Source organism: Oryctolagus cuniculus, chromosome 5 (genome assembly GCF_964237555.1).
Source record: "Oryctolagus cuniculus chromosome 5, mOryCun1.1, whole genome shotgun sequence".
Lineage (NCBI taxonomy): Eukaryota > Metazoa > Chordata > Mammalia > Lagomorpha > Leporidae > Oryctolagus > Oryctolagus cuniculus.
Genome location: NC_091436.1, coordinates 135,849,619 through 135,866,804, shown reverse-complemented (window position 1 = coordinate 135,866,804; position 17,186 = coordinate 135,849,619). Strand labels below are relative to the sequence as shown.

The 17,186-nt window shown below is 52.9% G+C and overlaps 2 protein-coding genes across 4 annotated transcripts; one reads left to right on the top strand and one right to left on the bottom strand.

Annotated features, from left to right (window-relative positions):
* Window positions 1-363: 363 nt before the first annotated feature.
* On the bottom strand, window positions 364-12,939 carry VPS52 (VPS52 subunit of GARP complex). 2 transcript variants are annotated; one of them, XM_008262777.4, is made up of 20 exons: window positions 12,544-12,939; window positions 11,689-11,773; window positions 10,994-11,046; window positions 10,737-10,812; window positions 10,489-10,556; window positions 10,018-10,193; window positions 9,202-9,352; window positions 8,875-8,975; window positions 8,636-8,768; window positions 8,452-8,509; window positions 7,934-8,067; window positions 7,327-7,482; window positions 6,783-6,901; window positions 6,413-6,536; window positions 6,061-6,156; window positions 5,867-5,974; window positions 5,645-5,710; window positions 1,491-1,602; window positions 1,181-1,299; window positions 364-1,007 (listed from the first exon to the last, which is right to left on the bottom strand). In XM_008262777.4, exons 1-20 carry the CDS (start codon window positions 12,631-12,633, stop codon window positions 861-863), a joined length of 2,172 nt encoding a protein of 723 aa, XP_008260999.1. In that variant the 5' UTR covers window positions 12,634-12,939; the 3' UTR covers window positions 364-860. The 2 variants fall into 2 exon arrangements, with proteins under 2 accessions (XP_008260999.1, XP_051710809.1); XM_051854849.2 differs by lacking the exon at window positions 10,994-11,046 and having other exon boundaries at window positions 12,544-12,858.
* RPS18 (ribosomal protein S18) lies at window positions 12,780-16,906 on the top strand. 2 transcript variants are annotated; one of them, XM_002714532.5, is made up of 6 exons: window positions 12,780-13,078; window positions 13,553-13,651; window positions 16,236-16,322; window positions 16,406-16,507; window positions 16,599-16,690; window positions 16,794-16,906. In XM_002714532.5, exons 1-6 carry the CDS (start codon window positions 13,076-13,078, stop codon window positions 16,867-16,869), a joined length of 459 nt encoding a protein of 152 aa, XP_002714578.1. In that variant the 5' UTR covers window positions 12,780-13,075; the 3' UTR covers window positions 16,870-16,906. The 2 variants fall into 2 exon arrangements, with proteins under 2 accessions (XP_002714578.1, XP_051710824.1); XM_051854864.2 differs by having other exon boundaries at window positions 13,037-13,132.
* Window positions 16,907-17,186: the final 280 nt, after the last annotated feature.

Here is a 17,186-nt window from a genome sequence, read left to right as displayed (position 1 = left end):
GGGCCACCACCTGCTGCCTCCCAGGCATTAGAGGAGGCTGGAATAAGGAGAGAGCAGCTGAGACCGAGGTCAGAACTCTCACCTGGGATATGGGCATCTTACATGGACACTTAACCTGCTGTGCCACAGTGCCTGCCCGCATCTGCCATTTTAACCAGAAGCCACCAGTAGCTTGGTTACTCACGAACTAGTCCCCTCCCTGAGGCCACTAGAGGTCAGATGTTACTATCCCTGCCCCTTCCTTAGAGATATCCCCCAAAAGGCTGTGAGCCCAGGAAGTGGTCAGAGAAGGAACGGACTCTGGAGATGAGATGGCTGCTTGGAGGCCCCAGGAGGCAGGAGCAAGGAAATGGGTGAAGAGTATCAAGTTGTATTAAATATTTATTGTTTTCTGCAGACTGGCCTTGGCCTAATCCTCCAGCCAGGAGGGGATGGGTTAGTGTTCACACTGCTGAGATCTCAGGTCAGAAAGCTCCCGAAAATGCATCACTTTGAGTGAAGGAATAAAGAAATGACTTGGAGGCAGTCTCCCCTTGCCAAGAGCTGAGTGAGAGACCGAGGCAGCAAAGGTTTTCACTGGGGAAGAGCCTGGGGTGTGTGGGGGCAGAGGAGGAGGCTGACAAAATTGGGAACAGGAGGAAGGTCGTTTGGAAAACCAGGAGAGAGTCTGGGGCAGCCTGAAGACACTGGGAGATTCAGCAGGCCAAGGGCTCCAGCTCACCCTGCGGAGCAGGGTCCCGGGAGCGAGGGCAGACTGGGGCATGTCAAAGGCCTGGGGGGCCGGGGCCAACAGGAAGGGGACGCCCAGGAGGAGAAGGGCAGGAGCTGGGGTGCGGCGTCCCTGGAGAGGTCCCGGCGCCTCAGAAGTTGGGCTTGTGCTTCTTGAGCTCCACCATGAGGTGGTGAATGTTGATGAGCTCAGCCCGGGCAGGGAGGGCGCGGAGCTGGGGCTGGGACAGCACCCGGTGGAAGCGATGGTAGAGCTGGATCAGCTGGGTCAACGCCCCCTGGTCAGAGAAGCCACCGAGGGGTCAGACTGGGGAGTGGGGTGGCGCTAGGGAGGATGACTAGGAATCGTCCAGCACCGCCGGTGGTGAAGAGCGAGGGTGGCTGGGCTGACGCCGAGCGCAGGGGAAAGGGCAGTAAGCAGCCATGGGGACACACGGGAGCCGCAGGTCACCTGGATGATACTCGTTCCATTTCTGAAGTTGGTGAAACTCCGCATTACGTCCTGACTCAGAGACTCCACTGATGACTTCCAGGAGCTGCCAAAACCGCGGATCAGCTGAGTCACCCGGGCTGGCAGCAGGAGGAAAAGGAGAGTAATAGACAGGGACGAGGTCAGGTGACCACGGAGCCCACTAAGCCCTCCCCAAGGCACAGCCATCCGCCCTATCAAGCCCATCTTTCCTGCCTCACTTCCTCCCCAAGTAACCTGTGTCCTGGCATTTTTCTTTTCCATTCACCCCATTACCACACTGCGTCCACACCTTCTTCCCCTCGGAGTCGCTCAGCCTGCCCACGCTCGATCAAAGCTTCGGCCTCCTTCACAAATGCCACCAGACCCCCAAAAGGGGGAGACAGCAACTCTTCAATAAATTCCTGGAGAGAAGCACACACACACACACACACACACACGGGCAAGTGTCCCAGTCAGCAGACTTCCAGGTAGGTGCTCAGTACACGCCCACAGCAGAACAGCGCATCTCTGAGAAGGTCATACACTTTAAGACATCGCTGGTTTCATAACAGATAGCGGAAATCTCCAAGGATCTCCCTTTTTAAAAACAAAAAACTAACTTGAGCTGGGAGCACAAAAACAGGGAATTGGGATCAGAGCTGGAGCCCAGGGGGTGGGAGCAGCAGGGATACCACAAGGCAAATAACTTGGCAACTCTGATATCCAGAAACTGGGTCTGATACCGTCTTGGGTGGGGAAACCAAGGCTCAGTCTCTTTTGAGAGCCTCAAAGAGACACCAATGTAGGGGTGGGTATTTAGCCTAGCAATTAAAAAACACTGGTTGGGATGCTAATATCTCATTATCAGAGTGCCTGGGTTTGAGTCATGGTTCTTTTTTTTTTTTTTTTTTTCCTTTTAAAGATTTATTTATTTATTTGAAAGGCAGAGTTACAGACAGGCAGAGGCAGAGAGAGATATCTTCCATCTGCTAGCTCACTATCCAAATGGCTGCAATGGCCAGAGTGGGCCAATCTGAAGCCAGGAGCTTCTTCTAGGTTTCCCACGTGGGTGCAGGGGTCCAAGCACTTAGGCCATCTTCCACTGCGTTCCCAGGCTGTAGCAGAGAGCTGGATTGGAAGTGGAGCAGCCGGGACTCAAACTGGCACCCATATGGGATGCAGGCACTTTACCCACTACGTCACAGCACCAGCCCCCCTGGTTCTGGCTCCTGATACCAGCTTCCTGCTGATGTGCACCCTGGAAGGCAGAAAGTGATGGTTCAGGTGGCTGGGTCCCTTCCACCCACGTGGGAGACCTGGACTGAGCTCCCGGCTCCCAGGTTTAGCTCAGCCTAGCAGGGGTTGTGGTGGGTATTTGGGCAGTGTACAGTGGATGGGAACTCTCTTTCTCTGCCTTTCAAATTAATTATTCTTAAAATCCTTGTTAAAAAAATCTAGTTGGAACTTGATCAAGTCTTTCCATCTTACTAAACATTTATGGGAAATACTCTTGACAGGAACAGTTTAGCCACACCATGCAATTGCAACGAGCAAGACCTAGACTGTCCATCATTCTACCTGACAAATGACTCAATGACTCAGTTTCTCTGACAAATTGCAGAGTAGTGGGGGAAAGAAGGAAAGAAAGCCTGCAGATTTAAAAAAGGTATGTGGGGGCCAGAGCTGTGGTGCCAGCATCCCATATGGGTGCCGGTTCGTGTCCTGGCTGCTCCACTTCTGATCCAGCTCCCTGCTAATGCACCTGGGAAGGCAGCAGAGGAGGGCCCAAGTATTTGAGTCCCTGCAACTCATGTGGGAGATCCAGGTGGGGTTCCTCACTTCAGTCTGGCCCAGGCCTGTCTTTTGGCGGCTTTTTTTTTTTTTTTTTAAGATTTTTATTTATTTATTTGAGAGGTAGAGTTACATACAGTGAGAGGGAGAGATAGAGAAAGGTCTTCCATCTGCTGGTTCACTCTCTAAAGGGCTGCAATGACCAAAGCTGCACTAATCCAAAGCCAGGAGCCAGGAGCTTCTTCTGGGTCTCCCATGCAGGTACAGGGGCCATCTTCAAGGACTTTCCAGGCCACAGCAGAGAGCTGGATCAGAAGAGGAGCAGCCGAGACTAAAATTCGCGACCATATGGGATGCCAGCGCCACAGGAGGATTAATCTACTGCACCACAGCACAGCCCCTGGTGGCCTTTTGAAGAGTGAACCAGTGGATGGCAGTTCTCTCTCTCTCTCTCTCTCTCTCTCTCTATCACTCTGCCTTTCAAATAAACCAATCTTTTGTAAAAAGACACGTATGGACCCTATATCAATCCTCATTTGAACCATATAAAACATGAGGTAACTGAAGACATTTGCATACTAGCTATTTAAAATGAGATAATTAAAAATTATAAAGTCTGATAATGTATTGTGTTTTATAAAACACAGATTCAGCTGTAGTGATAATGATGCGTAAGATTTCATTCAGAATAACTGGGGGAGGGTGTTCTGGGAAGAGAATGAGTAACGCTGCACACAAAACAAAATTGTACATTGTTACTGGTGGGGAGATCAGTGATGGTACCTCGGGCTCACCCTATTTGAAATTTTCCACAATAAAAAGTTGAATTTGGGGTTGATGTTTGGCTCAGCATTTCAGACAGGCCTGTGACACCCGAATCCCATACTGGGAGCGCCTGGGGTTCAAGGCCCAGCTGCACTTCCGATTCCACCTCCCTGCTAACGCAGACTGGGGGGCGGCAGGTGGTGGCTCCAGTACTGGGGTCCCTGCCAGCCAGGTGGGAAGCCCAGATTGAGTTCCACACCCCTGTCTTTGACCCAACCCAGGCTACTGTGGGCATCTGGGGAGTGAACTCACAGATGGGAGAGCTCTGTCTGGGCCTCTCTCTCTTTGCCCTTCAAATAAATTGAAAAAAAAAATTTTAATTAGAATTTTCAAAGAAAAATAATTAAATTTTTAAAAAAGAAGAGGAAAATTAAAAATGAACAAACCAAAAAAGGGGAACAGCATTGTGGCACAGAGGGCTACGCTGCTGCGTCTGACACTGACATCCCATCCCAGCGTGCCAATTTCAGTCCCTGATGCTCCATTTCTGATTCAGCTCCCTGCTAATACCCCTGAGAAGGCAGCAGATGATGACCCAAGGACCTCACCCCTGCCACCTATGTGGGAGACTAGGGTTGAGTTCCTGGCTCCTGGCTCCTGGCTTTGGCCTGGCCCACACCTTGCTGTTGCAGTCATTTGGAAAGTAAGCCAGCAGATGGAAGACCCCCCTCCTGTCTCTGTTGCTCTGCCTTTCAAATAAATAAATCTTTAAAAAATGTAATTAGTTTGAGAGGCAGATACAGAGAGACGGAGAGCAAGCTTCCATTCATTGGTTCACGCCCCAAATGCCTGCAACACTGGTGCTAGGCCAGCACTGGGAGCCAGGAACTTGGCTCAGGTCTTTCAGGTGGATGGTAAGAAGCCAATTACCTGTGCCATCACTGCTGCTTCCTGAGAGCGACATTAGCAGGAAGCTGGCGTCAAGAGCTGGAACTGAGAACTCAGCCCAGTACTCCAATGTGGGATGGAGGCCTCTTAACCACTGTCTTAACTGCTAAGCCAAACGCTGTCTCCAAGAGAAACTTTTGATAAAGCTTATCAATATCTAAGATTGTTCATAAAACAATGTTCCCAGAAACAAACAACTGGAAGCAATCCTAACACCCACTTACGGGGGAAATTCATGTTCACACATGTAAGGTGACATGGCAATGACAGAGAGTGAGCTAGAGTCCACATGCGGGATTGTGACAATATTACACAAATTCTATATGAAAAAAATCCCATGATTCTGTTTTCACAACACTGAAAAACAGAACCAATCATGGTTTTGGCATACTTAAATTCTGAAAAGCAAGAACATGACAAACATAACATTTAGGTCAATCAGTGCTGGTGCATGAGAGGCACAGTGGCCGGGCAGGACTTCACAGTTTGATGTTGGTTTTTGTCAAGATGCGAGTTCTTGGCTTGTACAGTAGGACCACAGGTGTTCAGATCACTTAAAAATTAATTGGGCTGGTGTTGTGGCAGGTGGGTTAAGCCACCATCCCATACAGGCTCCAGTTAAATCCTGGCTGCTCCCTTCTGATCCAACTCCCTGCTATGGCCTGGGAAAGCAGCAGAAGACGGCCAAGTCCTTGAGCCTCTGGCACCCTTGTGGGAGACCTGGAAGAAGCTCCTGGCTCCTAGGTTTGGCCTGCCTGTCCTTGGGAACTGTAGCCATCTGGGGAGTGAGCCAGCAGACGGAAGATCTCTCTCTCTCTCTCTACCTCTATCTCACCTCTCTCTACAACTCTGCCTTTCAAACAAAAACAAACATTTTTTTAAAAAATTAATATACCAACGACAGCATGTGGTGAACTAAGAGCTGTGTCCCGGAGGCCCCTCACGCCCCGCCCCTCCTACCTGAGTCCGCGCATTGAGCAGCTGCTGGAAGCTCTCCACCTCCTTGCTGTCGTCTGCAGCCCGCTCCTGAGGGAACACAGGCGCGGAACGCCACGTCAGGGCACAGCAGTCCTCTACTTACTGGACACGGCCAGGCTCTGCCTGACTCAAAAGCTGACACTGAACAAAACTCTCTGCCCTCGCGGGACTGACAGAGCGCCGTGGGGAAACCGCGTCTGTTACCATCAGCACGCCCAGCATCATGTCGTAGTTGTTGATCAGAAACACCAGCTGCTCCTTCCGTGACGAGAACTCAGCTGCCACCCGCAGGACAAAATTCTCCACCTCCACCTGCAAGCACGGACAGGAGGCGGTGACAAGGGGAAGCAAGGGCCCCCGCCCCTCCTCACGGCCGCCCGCAGCAGGCCTGCCCTCACCTGTAGTTGTCCCAGCAGCTGCATGGTCCGCTCATTGGGAATTGTCTGGTTGATGCTGACAAGAGCAGAGGAGAACTCGGCATACCGGCGTGTGATCTAGGAGCAAGAGGCGGGAAGAAAATCACACCACCCTCCTGGTCCAGTCAACGCCAACTCCCAACTCCCTTGGCCAACCACCCTCCACGCGACTCCCGCCTCTACTCCCTCCGACCAACCCAGGGTGAGTTATACCATACACCTAGACTGCCTCTCACAGTGTGGCCCAAACCACAAGTGTGACCTTGGCCAGCCCCTCGGTGCAGCTGGGAGCCCTGTCTTCAGGAAGCCCTTGGTTACCCCTGCCCCTTCTCACGTAGTGGGGCCGAGTGTCCAGCCCGCCCAGGCGCTGAGGGTCAGTGCTTCGGACGCTCTGGACGTTCATCTCCAGGATCATCTCAAACCGCGGCCACAGAAGGGCGAGCACCTGCTCCCAGTACCTGTGGGCTCAATCAGAATCGGAGGTCAGCTGGCAAGGAATGGGGAGCGGCGGCGGCCGACCTGAGGTTACTGGCTGACGGCTGACCGAGGGGCAGGGGTGTGTGAAGGGTGAGCTGGCCTCTGAACAGGTGACAGGGAGGAAGGGCCAAAGGTGTCAGGTCAGCAGGGGCCCGGGATGAGGGTAGAGTCGCGTTAAGACCAAGAATGCAAGGCCTGCAGGGCATCAAGGACCAGAACTCAGTGACCTGTCCAGGGCAGGAACATCCCTCTTCGCTGCGATGTTGCGGAATCGGAGAACGATGTGGATACAGAGGAAAACAGCAATGGCATCGTAGCAGTCAGCTAGATAGGACTCCAGATGTTTCTGTGATTTGGGAACACGCAGATTGCAAGAGCGTTAGTCTGGCATCCCAGTGCCTCCGGATAAGTGCATGGGCTCCTTTGGGGATGAGGTAGCAGGGAAGGACGATATCTAGAAGGAAAATGCCCCCCTTCCCTGGGCACTGGCTGCTCAAGCCCTGCCCAGCAGGCTCTATTCCAGTGGAACTCAGGGCTGAGCTGGAGTGCCAAGGTTTAGGGGTCCCTCAGTCTTCAGGAGTTACTGCCTGGTTTGTGGATCAGAAATAGGAGCAGTCTCTGTGGACCTCAGGCTTTGAGGGTTTCATGGGGAGTCACACCGCGAGCTCGAGGCTCAGGCATTCTAGAATGGGGGAGGCAGGTCCTAGTGCAGTACTGCAGGAGTTATGGCCCTGCTGTGGTGCGCACTGGGACTGAGCACAAGGATCTTACCAGGGTCATGGTGAGTGTACGGCCCATGACAGCGTGGAATAGGTCGTGGGCAGCTGGGCCAGACACGACAAAAAATTCACAGATGAAAAGATATTCACGGCAGGAATTGTCCAGGAGGGCATAGTGCTGGCTGCGGAACAGGGCCTCGAATGGATACTAGAGGAGGAGTAAAGAGAGGCAAAGGGGTGGCCCCCACACTGACCCCTCCGTGCATATGACTGGCAAATCAGCAACCCCGGTAACAAGAGCTCGGCAGACCCTTCCCATCCCATCTCAGTCCAGGCTAAAAGAGCACCCTGAATAGGCACTGAAAAAGTTGGGGAGCATGAGGGCCCCGAGAGGAAGAGCCTATCCCCCAGCCAGGGTTGCACTCCTGCACCTACCGCAACACCAGTCCCCCTCCCCTCCCCTCCCCTCGGCATGCCCTTCCTTCGGTGGTTGCCAACCCCATCACATCACGGCAGGCTGCAGTGAGTGCAGAAGGCGCTCCCAGGGCTCAGGGTACTGATGCTGGAGCCTGCGAGCTGGGAAACTGCCCAGCGATCTCTCCCTCCTGCCCCACACACGGAGTCCCACAGCGACAGAGCTTCTTCCTCTTCGCACGTACCCTTTGCTCTCCCCGCTGGGCTGTGTGAGGCACCAAGATGGGGGCCTCAAGTTCAGTGGGGGAGATGACAGAGCCACGGGTCCCCAGGGTGAAGATGGTGTTCCTGCTGCGGAGCGACGGCTTCGAGAAGAATCGTGGGAACGGCCCGAGTCAGGGGAACCAATGAGAACACAACTGGACCCAGGGACTTAGCACCTCGGGACTATCACTCAAGAAAGAGCGACAGCCTCCGTATCGCTCTTTCTAATGACAGGGCCCCACTTCACCTGACATCTGTGAATGGGCACCAGGGAGTCCATACTCCAGGAGATCACGTGACAAACCGTGTCTAGATGGCGGGTCCCTTTATCTGGGAAGAGGGTCCACAGCTTTCACCGCATTCTCCCAAGTTTTGGGGACAGAAAAAGGCAAGAAGTAGATCTTGGAGACAGAGAGAGGTAAGAAGCAGGCCCTTGGAGAGTGGCACTAGGGTCCCCCACCCTGAAGGCCTGGCTGGAGGGTCCCCAGCTCCAGGATATCTTTCTTCGCTGTATCTTCCACGCCCATTAGGTCATCCTTCTCAGCTACTTCCTCATACTAGGGAAAAGAGAAAAGAGAACTGGTGGCCGTCTCTTCCTACAGCACAGCAGAAAATCCCACTCCTTCCTTGCCCGGGGTTGTCCCCTGCTCCACGGGCCCAGGAATGCCTGTCCTTGGCCTCACCTGCACCTTCATGAGCCGCCCCAAGTAAGAGCGGTAGTAAGAAAGGTAGATCTTGCTCAGCGTCTCCACGTATTCATCCCTGATCTCCTTCGCTGTCGCTCGCTCGTTACCCAGCAGGAACTGATAGAAGAACCTGGAGGAGCCGAGGATAAGTCAGTCTTCCTGACCGCCAAGAAACAAGCCACTCACTGTGCGCTGTTCTAACACCTGGGGCACCATCCCCTCCCTCGCAAGGTGACCTGTACTTCAGCAGTGCCGTCTGAGGGATCTGATAGTTGGTCATCGGTTTTCTGAAGGAATAAATCTTCTGCAGGATGAACTCTCGGATCTTCGTCACTGCCTACATGTGGGAGCAAGCGCAGGAGGAAGGGTAGAGAGCAGCTCTCCAGTTTTCCTTAAGATTTTCAGGGAAGCTCAGGGAACAGGGCTGAGCCCTGCCAGGAGGAGGCAGGGGTGAGGCTCCTGGAGACAGGCTACAATGAGACCTGCCAGGGAAGTCCAGAGGGAAGATTCTAGAAAGGCCAGCTCCAGGGGTCTCCAGGGTCTCCACCCCCACTTCCGCCTACCTTGACCCGGAGCCGGTCAAGCACGCCTCTGACGTCTGCACAGGCTGCAGTGCCCCTGGCCTCCTGCTCTCGGACTGCGGCTGCCTTGGCATCCAACTCCTGCAGCTGCTCTAGGAACCTGGGCTCCGTCACTGGAGCCTCCAGAATCGCCCTGTTAGCAGGCAGGTGCGGGCTGGATTAGAAGCGAGACCGACATCCCTAAACTCGACCCGAACCACAGCCCTTACCTCTAGCCTGTCACCTCTACCTCCTTACCCTGCACTGTTCAGTCAGGACGTACGTACAGCTTCTAGTCCTAGATCCCCTTCCTAGGTACCTAACCTGGGATACCTGAAGCATACACCGAGGTTAGAACAGCTGTCAACAGAGCGGGTATTTGATGCAACAGCTAAGATGCCTCTCAGAACGCCCACATCCTGTATCAGAGGGCCTGGGTTCAAGTCCTGGTTCCACTTCCAAGTCTAACTTCTTGCTAATGAACACCCTGGGAGGCAGCAGATGATGGCTCAAGTACTTGGGTCCCCGACACCCATGTGGGAGACCCACATGGAGTTTGTGGCTCCAGCCTGGAACAGCCTCTGCTGTTGCAGGCACTTGGGACATAAACCAGTAGATAGATCTGTCTGTATTTCTGTCTCTTCTGTCTTTCTGCCTATCAAACAAAACAAAAAGAAAGAAAATGGTTGTCAACCCACCCACTAATTTTTGGAAGGCACCAGATGACCTGGAGCCAGGAGACCCACGAAGTAAACAGGGTAGGTCACCCCAGCCGTCCACCTGCTGGGGACATTGTGATGCTTCCAACCAGTGACTCACGTGACCAGAGCAGAGGGCACCACCAGCCCATCCACCAGCTCCCCGAGTTTCCCCCGCACTGCCTGGCGGTTACGAAGGCGAATGTTCATGGCTCCTGACTGTTCCTGCAGTGTCCGAATCTCAGAGCTGATGGAGCTGAGGTCACTCTGAAAAGCTCCCAGCATCTGCTCCATGCGCTGGGGGGAGGACAGAAGAAGGCACTGCAGTGCTGCAGGTTGGCAGGGGACAAGTGGGCCTTCTGAGTCTTGGCGAAGTCCCCAGTGCCTTCCCGTCCATGAGGAGGAAGATGATAAAGTGCCCCCAAGGTCGCGGGAAACAGCATTAGTTACGACACTAACAACAAAGCAGGTGCTGGAGGCCATCCTGAAAGTGACCCCACCTGTCCTCAGCTGAGGGCAATGAAGCAAAGAACAGCAGCAGAGGCCATGGCCTGGCCCAGAGTTGGCAGGGGGTCACAGGTCCCACACTAACCTCCAGGACGGCATCACAGGCTGTGATCTGGTTGTGCAGTGAAGCTATGTTCTCACTCTCTTGGATATCTAACCCACAGAAAGTCAAGGGGCCTCGCGGTGGAGATGGAGAGCCTAGCCTGCAGCACTCCTCCAATCCCTTCCTGGAGGCACAGAAACCTCAGAGAGAAGACACTGGACCCACAGGGCTGGCTGCACCACATTCCACCAACGTCTGTACCACCACCCCTCCCCGGAGCTGCAGGATACAATCCCGAATGGATTTCTGCTCAATCTGCTGTAATTCCAGCTCGACTTGCTTTGAATAGTGACGGAGATCCACACCCTAGGCAAACACAAAGGTGGCAGGTTAGGAGGACAACACAGTGATGGGATACAGGAGCAGAAGCAGTGAAGGGCTGGTGAGTAGGATGTCAAGGGAAGAGCTGGTTTTGTTTTTTTTTTTTTTTTTCTTTTGGAGGGAGACTGGATCAAGGGGAACAGATTAGTACAGTGGAAAGCCTCACCGTTTTAAGAGCTTCCTTTACTAATTCATCCTCCAGATTTGCCTGAATGTGAACTGGAAATAAAAGTTTACAATAAGCACCCAGGCCTCACAGCTTCCTACCTGTACCTGACATGGACACACCAATCTCTGCCTTATTCCTTCCAGATCATCAGGGAGAGCAGTCTCCCCTTATAAGCACTATTGCTTTCCACGGTTTCAGGTAGCCCCGAAAATAGCCCATGGAAAATTCTAGAAGTCAACAATTCGTGAATTTTAAGTCATGCACCCTGATGAGTGGTTTATGAAATCTGATGCCGCCCTGCTCCCCACCACGCAGCAGTGCATCCCCCTTTCCAGATCACCCGTGCTGCGTGTGTGACCCACTTAACAGCCCTCTTGGCAGACGCTGGGCTGCCAGAGCCCGTGTTCTCAAAACACTCACTTGACTTAATCATGGCTCCAAAGAGCAATGGTGATGCCGGCAATTTTATCATAACATGCTATTGTAATTATTCTTTTACTGTTGTTAATTTCTCACTGTACTTAATTTAGAAACTAAACTTTATCAGTGGCTCCTATGTACGTATACATAGGGAAAAATGGCAAAAAGGGTTTTATATGTCCCACAGTTCCAGGCATGTGCCAGGGTCTTGGGAGATATCCCTTAAGGATAATGGAGAACTGTGCTCTGCACCCGCCCTTGCCGTCACTCACCGTCCACTTCGTCCAGGATGAACTCATCAGAAGTGATATCCAACTCGCCAAGCTGCAGCGGCTCCTGAAGCCCTGGACCGGCTCCCTGGAAAGGAACAGGTTGATGGGAAGGGCGTACAGGAGAGAGGGGGAGAATAAAACAAAATTGGATGCCTCTAGTCCTTCAAGTGAGGGGGCTGTTTTTCCTGAGGCTGTTTGTATGGAGTAAAAAATGTCTAATTCTCACAGTGCACTCAGTTATGCTGGGCTAACCAAGAGGGGATATGACAAGGAGTCAGGCAATCAGTAACAGCAGAAGGGCCCGAATGAGGAAAAATAAAGGTTGTTGAAGACACAGCAGAACTTGCAGCTGAATTTTAAAGCCCTCAGGCTCCTTCTGTCACCACTTTCCTAGGGAACACCCGGACTTCTAGAAATATCAGCAAACACATGATGTTTATCAGATGCCATCTAACCCTAACGACAACCTACTTATAGGGTAGGTCCAATTATGGTCTGTGGAAAGTGGCAGCACAGAGAAGCTGGTTAACTTGCCAAGGACACAGCGTGTAAGTGGCAGAGCTGGAATTCGAACACAAGGTGGACTGGCTTCAGAGTCTACATATTCTTAACCTTTACATCTTCCTGCTTCTCTATTCTACAAAAAATGTGGAGGGAAGTTGAACTTGTGCCTCCAGAACCTGGATTTCTCCGTTCTGTTTCGCACTCGGGGTCGGGTCCCTCCCAAAAAGGGGTGTGGGGAGCCAAACAGGTATTATCGGTAGCAGGCGAGCTCCAGCCCTGGTGCTTAAACCCATCCTAGGACACAGGAAGACTGGACGGGACTGCTGGGGAGAAACAGCCCCAGGTGCTCACCAGCGGGCCCTCCTCCTCCTCCATATCTGAGGCCCCAGCCCGCAGCACCAGCTCTCGCGCAGCGGCCGCCATGGTCGCCGCAGCGGCCATTCCTCACAGCCTCACTTCCGGCAGCTGACAGTCCAGGTGAGTCCGTTACCCGGAGTGGAACTCCCAATCCCAGGGTGTCTGGCACACCGCGAAATCGTCCCTAGATATTTCATATAAATTGCGTGATTCTCGCTTTCCCTTTTCAGCTCAGAGCACTTCACCCAAATGCAAATAGAGATGCGGAAGTTTCAAGCACAACTTCCCTCCGGAACCTTCGCTGCTTTCATACGCAGGAACTTTACGGACTGTAAAGAGACACCGCACCGGAAGTTGTGGCTCTCCAGACGAACTATCAGAAATCGAGTCGGTTCCCATTGAGTTTCCGGAAGCGTTTTTCCCGAGATAGCCACGCCTCTTCCGCCCTGGGGCTATAAAAGGACACTACGTCACTTCCGTTCTCTCTTCCACAGAAGGCCTGCTCGGCGCCGGTTCTGCCGCCACCATGGTAAGCCTGAGATCGGTACCGGAATCCTGCGACATCGGAACCGGGGCAGGGAAGGTTTGCTGTCAGAATGCCAAGAATGGCATACTGTGGGGGCCTGCAGCTTTCCGTGTGGAGTCTTGGGTCGCGACTTTGGGGAGGGTCGACCAAAGGCTTCCAATTCCGGGAAGCGGGGCCCCGGGGAAGGGTCGCGGCCCCGGCGCGCTCAAGCTGCCGCAGGTTTGGGCGTGTGTAGAGCCCCCCAGCTTCCGCCGCGCGGGTTGCACTTTTGGGAACGGGCAGGACACCGTCAAGAGACGACGCTTTCCCGAGCTTGACCACTTCACATTCCTGCTGTTACTGCAGAGTTTGCTGTGGTACGAAATTGAAGCGGAGGGTGGTGGTCGTGGCTCCTGCGGAGGTGGCTGTGCGCCTGAGCGACCTTGGGGGCCAAGGGTAATTGAGCGTCTGATTTTCTCTCCTGTATTTTTCAATCAGTCTCTAGTGATCCCTGAGAAGTTCCAGCACATTTTGCGAGTACTCAACACCAATATCGATGGGCGGCGCAAAATAGCCTTCGCCATCACTGCCATTAAGGTAAAGTAAGTAAGGAGTTTGGGGGCTGTTAAGGTTTAAACCGTGAACGAGGCAGGGTTGAGCCGTTAACGGCCATATCGCTTCCGCTGCTGGGCTGACAAAAATGGCTAAGGGCACGGCTGACAAATCAGTCCCCTTGACATGGCGCATTTATGGCAGAAAGTAATCAAAACCTAACGGAGGTCTGAGGTCCAAGCCTCCCATCTGGGGAGGCGGGGAGTGGGGCAGGTTGACTGTCTGAACGCGCTAGGATTTTCCTGGGGCTCTTAGGCTGGTGATATTTCTAGAATGGGTTCCTTCAGCTTTTCCTTTCTCCCTAGTGCATCATAACAGCAACCCTTCCTGTAAAGTGTGGATGCCCCCCAAATTAGGTGGCTTTTTTATTTTGGGTGGGCGTGAGTCGACATGCCAACAAACATCAACTAAGTTTACAACACATGGGAAGAACAGTTTGACTAAGTCACTTTTCAGGCACTGAGTGACCTAACCTGTGATGTCTCCTGGGGATTCTGCAGCACTACTTGTCACTGGGAAAGGCTGTTTCTAAAGTTAGATGAATACTGAGGCTTTGCTAATTATGTGGGGAAACAATGAACTCTTCCTCTGGTGAGAGTATTAAAACTGGGGGGAGGGAATCTTGGATGGATTTGTATAGCTGGCAGAATAATTCTTGGACATTGGAAGACTGAGCCAAGAAAAGGGAAGGTGAGTATGGGAAGGGGTGGTTAAAGCAGTGGTAAGCAAAGTAAATCCGCCTGTGTAGGATGGAGAATGAGATTGGCCTTACACGTGCATTACAGCACCATCCCATGGGGCTGTCATCTGCCTGTGCTCTAGGTCAGGATGGTCTGCCTGTCACTGGCAGAGATTTGGAAACTGGTGAGAGGTTGGGGCTGGTTGAAACCTGTGAGATACCGACTGACCAGGTTACTAGAATTCTTAACCTACCAAAATACCCCTGTCCCCATGGGAAACGTTTAAGATTGATTTATTTGAAAGGTAGAGAGACGGAGGTCTTGCATCAGTTGGTTCACTCTCCAAATGGAAACAACAGCCAGGCCTGTGTCGGTCAGGAGCAGCTTCTGGGTCTCCTACGTGGGTGCAGGAGCCCAGTCTGCTGCTGTTTTTCCCAGGCGCATTAGCTGGATGAGATGCCAGCACTACTGGCGGTTGCTCTACGTGCTTGGCCACAGTGCCAGCCCCTGCTCTAAGTACTTGAATAATGCTAAGTTGGTATCAACTCTTCTGTGAGGTGCCACACCCTTGGACTACAAAGAAGAAAAAGGGAAACATTCAAGAGTAGAAGAGGGGCTGGCCCGGGGGCGCAAATCTCTGCTTGCTTCCATTTTGAAGTAAATCTGTACTGTTTCATCTGCTTAAATATTTAAATCTGAGGGAGACTTAGACCTTCTCTGTTAGAATCAGCCTGATAATTTGGTTTTAGGAGGTTGCTTTAAGATAAAGAGGAGAAGTACCATGTGTTAGTTTCCCAGCACTGTTGGTAAGAAGTTAACTCACTTAACACAACAGAAATGTACATTCTCAGCAAAGCCCGAATTCTGCATCAGCAGGGCCGAGCTGAGTCCTTCCTTGCCCCCCATCACCAGTTCATCACAGTGAGTCATGGGCTTTAGGGCTCTGATTTCTCGTTTCCTCTCTCCACAAAGATCTTAGTTCCAAATGTCACTGTGATCCAGGTAGACGAACGGGCAGCTTTTGAGCCAGCGCGCTTTCCTTCACTGTCCGGATCAGTGTGGTTTCTGAATACAGGCGGCAAGGGTGCCGGCAGTGGTCACTGGCGTTGATGGGGTGCCATAGACATAAGCATTGGTCACTAGGCACTGGTTATCTCTTGGCACTGACAATCGAGTGTGTGATCTTGGAGAACTTTTCAGGAGGATAAGATAACTTCCCCAACGAATTGGGACCCTGAACAACTGACAATCCTACAACTTGATTAACCCACTTAGCCTCACCAAAAGCCTAGTTTTGCTGCATCAGCTTGGAGAAGCAAAACCTTAATTGTCCACAATGCAGGAATCAGGCCACTTACTAACAACTGCATTTGCTAGGCAGTGAGGAGAAAGAAGGCTTCCTGCTTTCTGTAGGTTATTGTCCCAAGTTTTCTGTTATTGGTCCGACCCTGCCCCAGAACAAAGTATCTTCTTTATGGTTTTTTTTCCCCCCCAAGATTTATTTTATTTGAGAGGCAGTTAGGGAGAGACAGAGATCTTCTATCTGCCAGTTCACTCCCCACATGGCCACAGCAGCAGGTGCTGGGCAGGCCAGGAGCTTCATTCGGGTCTCCCACATGCATGCAGGGACCCAAGTAGCTTTCCCAGGCAGGTAGGCAGGGAGCTGGATTGGATGTGAGCAGGGCAGTTTCACCCATGACGCCACAGTGCTGGTCCCCTCCTTTATGTTTAAGCGGTAGGCTTTGTGTCCAGAAAAGTGGGTGAGGGAAGCATGACCTGGGAGATGGTGACGTACTCCGTTATTGCAGATCCTACCTTGGCATACCTTTTTAAATAACGGACCTATATGGGAAACGTAAAAATTGAGTGACTGAAATCTGTAATTCCAGGGTGTGGGACGAAGGTACGCCCATGTTGTGCTGAGGAAAGCAGACATTGACCTGACCAAGAGGGCAGGAGAGCTCACTGAGGACGAGGTGAGGACGGGAGGCCCGGGAGGGGGTGGGAGGCCTGGCCTTCCTTGGCAAAGGGCCCGGCTAGCTCTGACATCGCTTGCCAGGTGGAACGGGTGATCACCATCATGCAGAACCCGCGTCAGTACAAGATCCCGGACTGGTTCTTGAACAGACAGAAGGACGTCAAGGATGGAAAGTACAGCCAGGTGTGTATTCTCACGGGGATTGGGGACGCCCCCCAAATAGCACTGGACCTAAGAGCTTAGGGGTAAGACATCCTGGCCCCTCCCAATGTAGGTCCTGGCCAACGGTCTGGATAACAAGCTCCGGGAGGACCTGGAGCGGCTGAAGAAGATCCGCGCCCATCGGGGGCTGCGCCACTTCTGGGGGTGAGTGCCGGCGGGCGGGCGGCCCCTCCCCTCCTCCTCGCGCGCAGCGTCTCCAGCCCTTTCGGTGCCCGCCTGCCTCACCTGTGACCCTTCTCACTTGCAGCCTTCGCGTCCGAGGCCAGCACACCAAGACCACGGGCCGCCGCGGCCGGACTGTGGGTGTGTCCAAGAAGAAATGAGTCTGTGGGCTTTCTCTGTTAATAAATAGTTTCTGTACCTATGGCTTCCTCTGTGCTTTCTCCTTCCTCTGGTGCCGCTGAAAGGGGATGCTACCCTGCTTTCCAGGTGGCTGGAGGTGCCCCATGGGGCGGCTGGGCGGTGCTGAGGGCCACCCCACCACCACCATCACACACTGTACACACCCCCCACCACGACAGGACCCGACAGCCCCACACACACGACACGAGCCGACCCCAAACACGCGCAGACGGCCGGCCCTCTGAAGTCCCAGTGCTGGGCGGCCGTGCAGTGCGCTTCTGTTGGCCTACATGCACAC

What these genes read in the sequence shown, in the direction of transcription:
- VPS52 (XM_008262777.4), bottom strand. Translation starts at nt 12,633, where the DNA reads ATGGCCGCTGCGGCGACCATGGCGGCCGCTGCGCGAGAGCTGGTGCTG. An exon ending in ACGGCACTGCTGAAGTACAG is followed by an intron (nt 8,769 to 8,874) that starts GTCACCTTGCGA and finishes CGGCTCCTCCAG; the next exon opens with GTTCTTCTATCAGTTCCTGC. An exon ending in GATGTTCCTGCCCTGGACAG is followed by an intron (nt 6,537 to 6,782) that starts GTCACTGAGTTC and finishes TTGAGCCCACAG; the next exon opens with GTACTGGGAGCAGGTGCTCG.
- RPS18 (XM_051854864.2), top strand. Translation starts at nt 13,076, where the DNA reads ATGGTAAGCCTGAGATCGGTACCGGAATCCTGCGACATCGGAACCGGG. An exon ending in TCGGAACCGGGGCAGGGAAG is followed by an intron (nt 13,133 to 13,552) that starts GTTTGCTGTCAG and finishes TTTTTCAATCAG; the next exon opens with TCTCTAGTGATCCCTGAGAA. An exon ending in TCGCCATCACTGCCATTAAG is followed by an intron (nt 13,652 to 16,235) that starts GTAAAGTAAGTA and finishes CTGTAATTCCAG; the next exon opens with GGTGTGGGACGAAGGTACGC.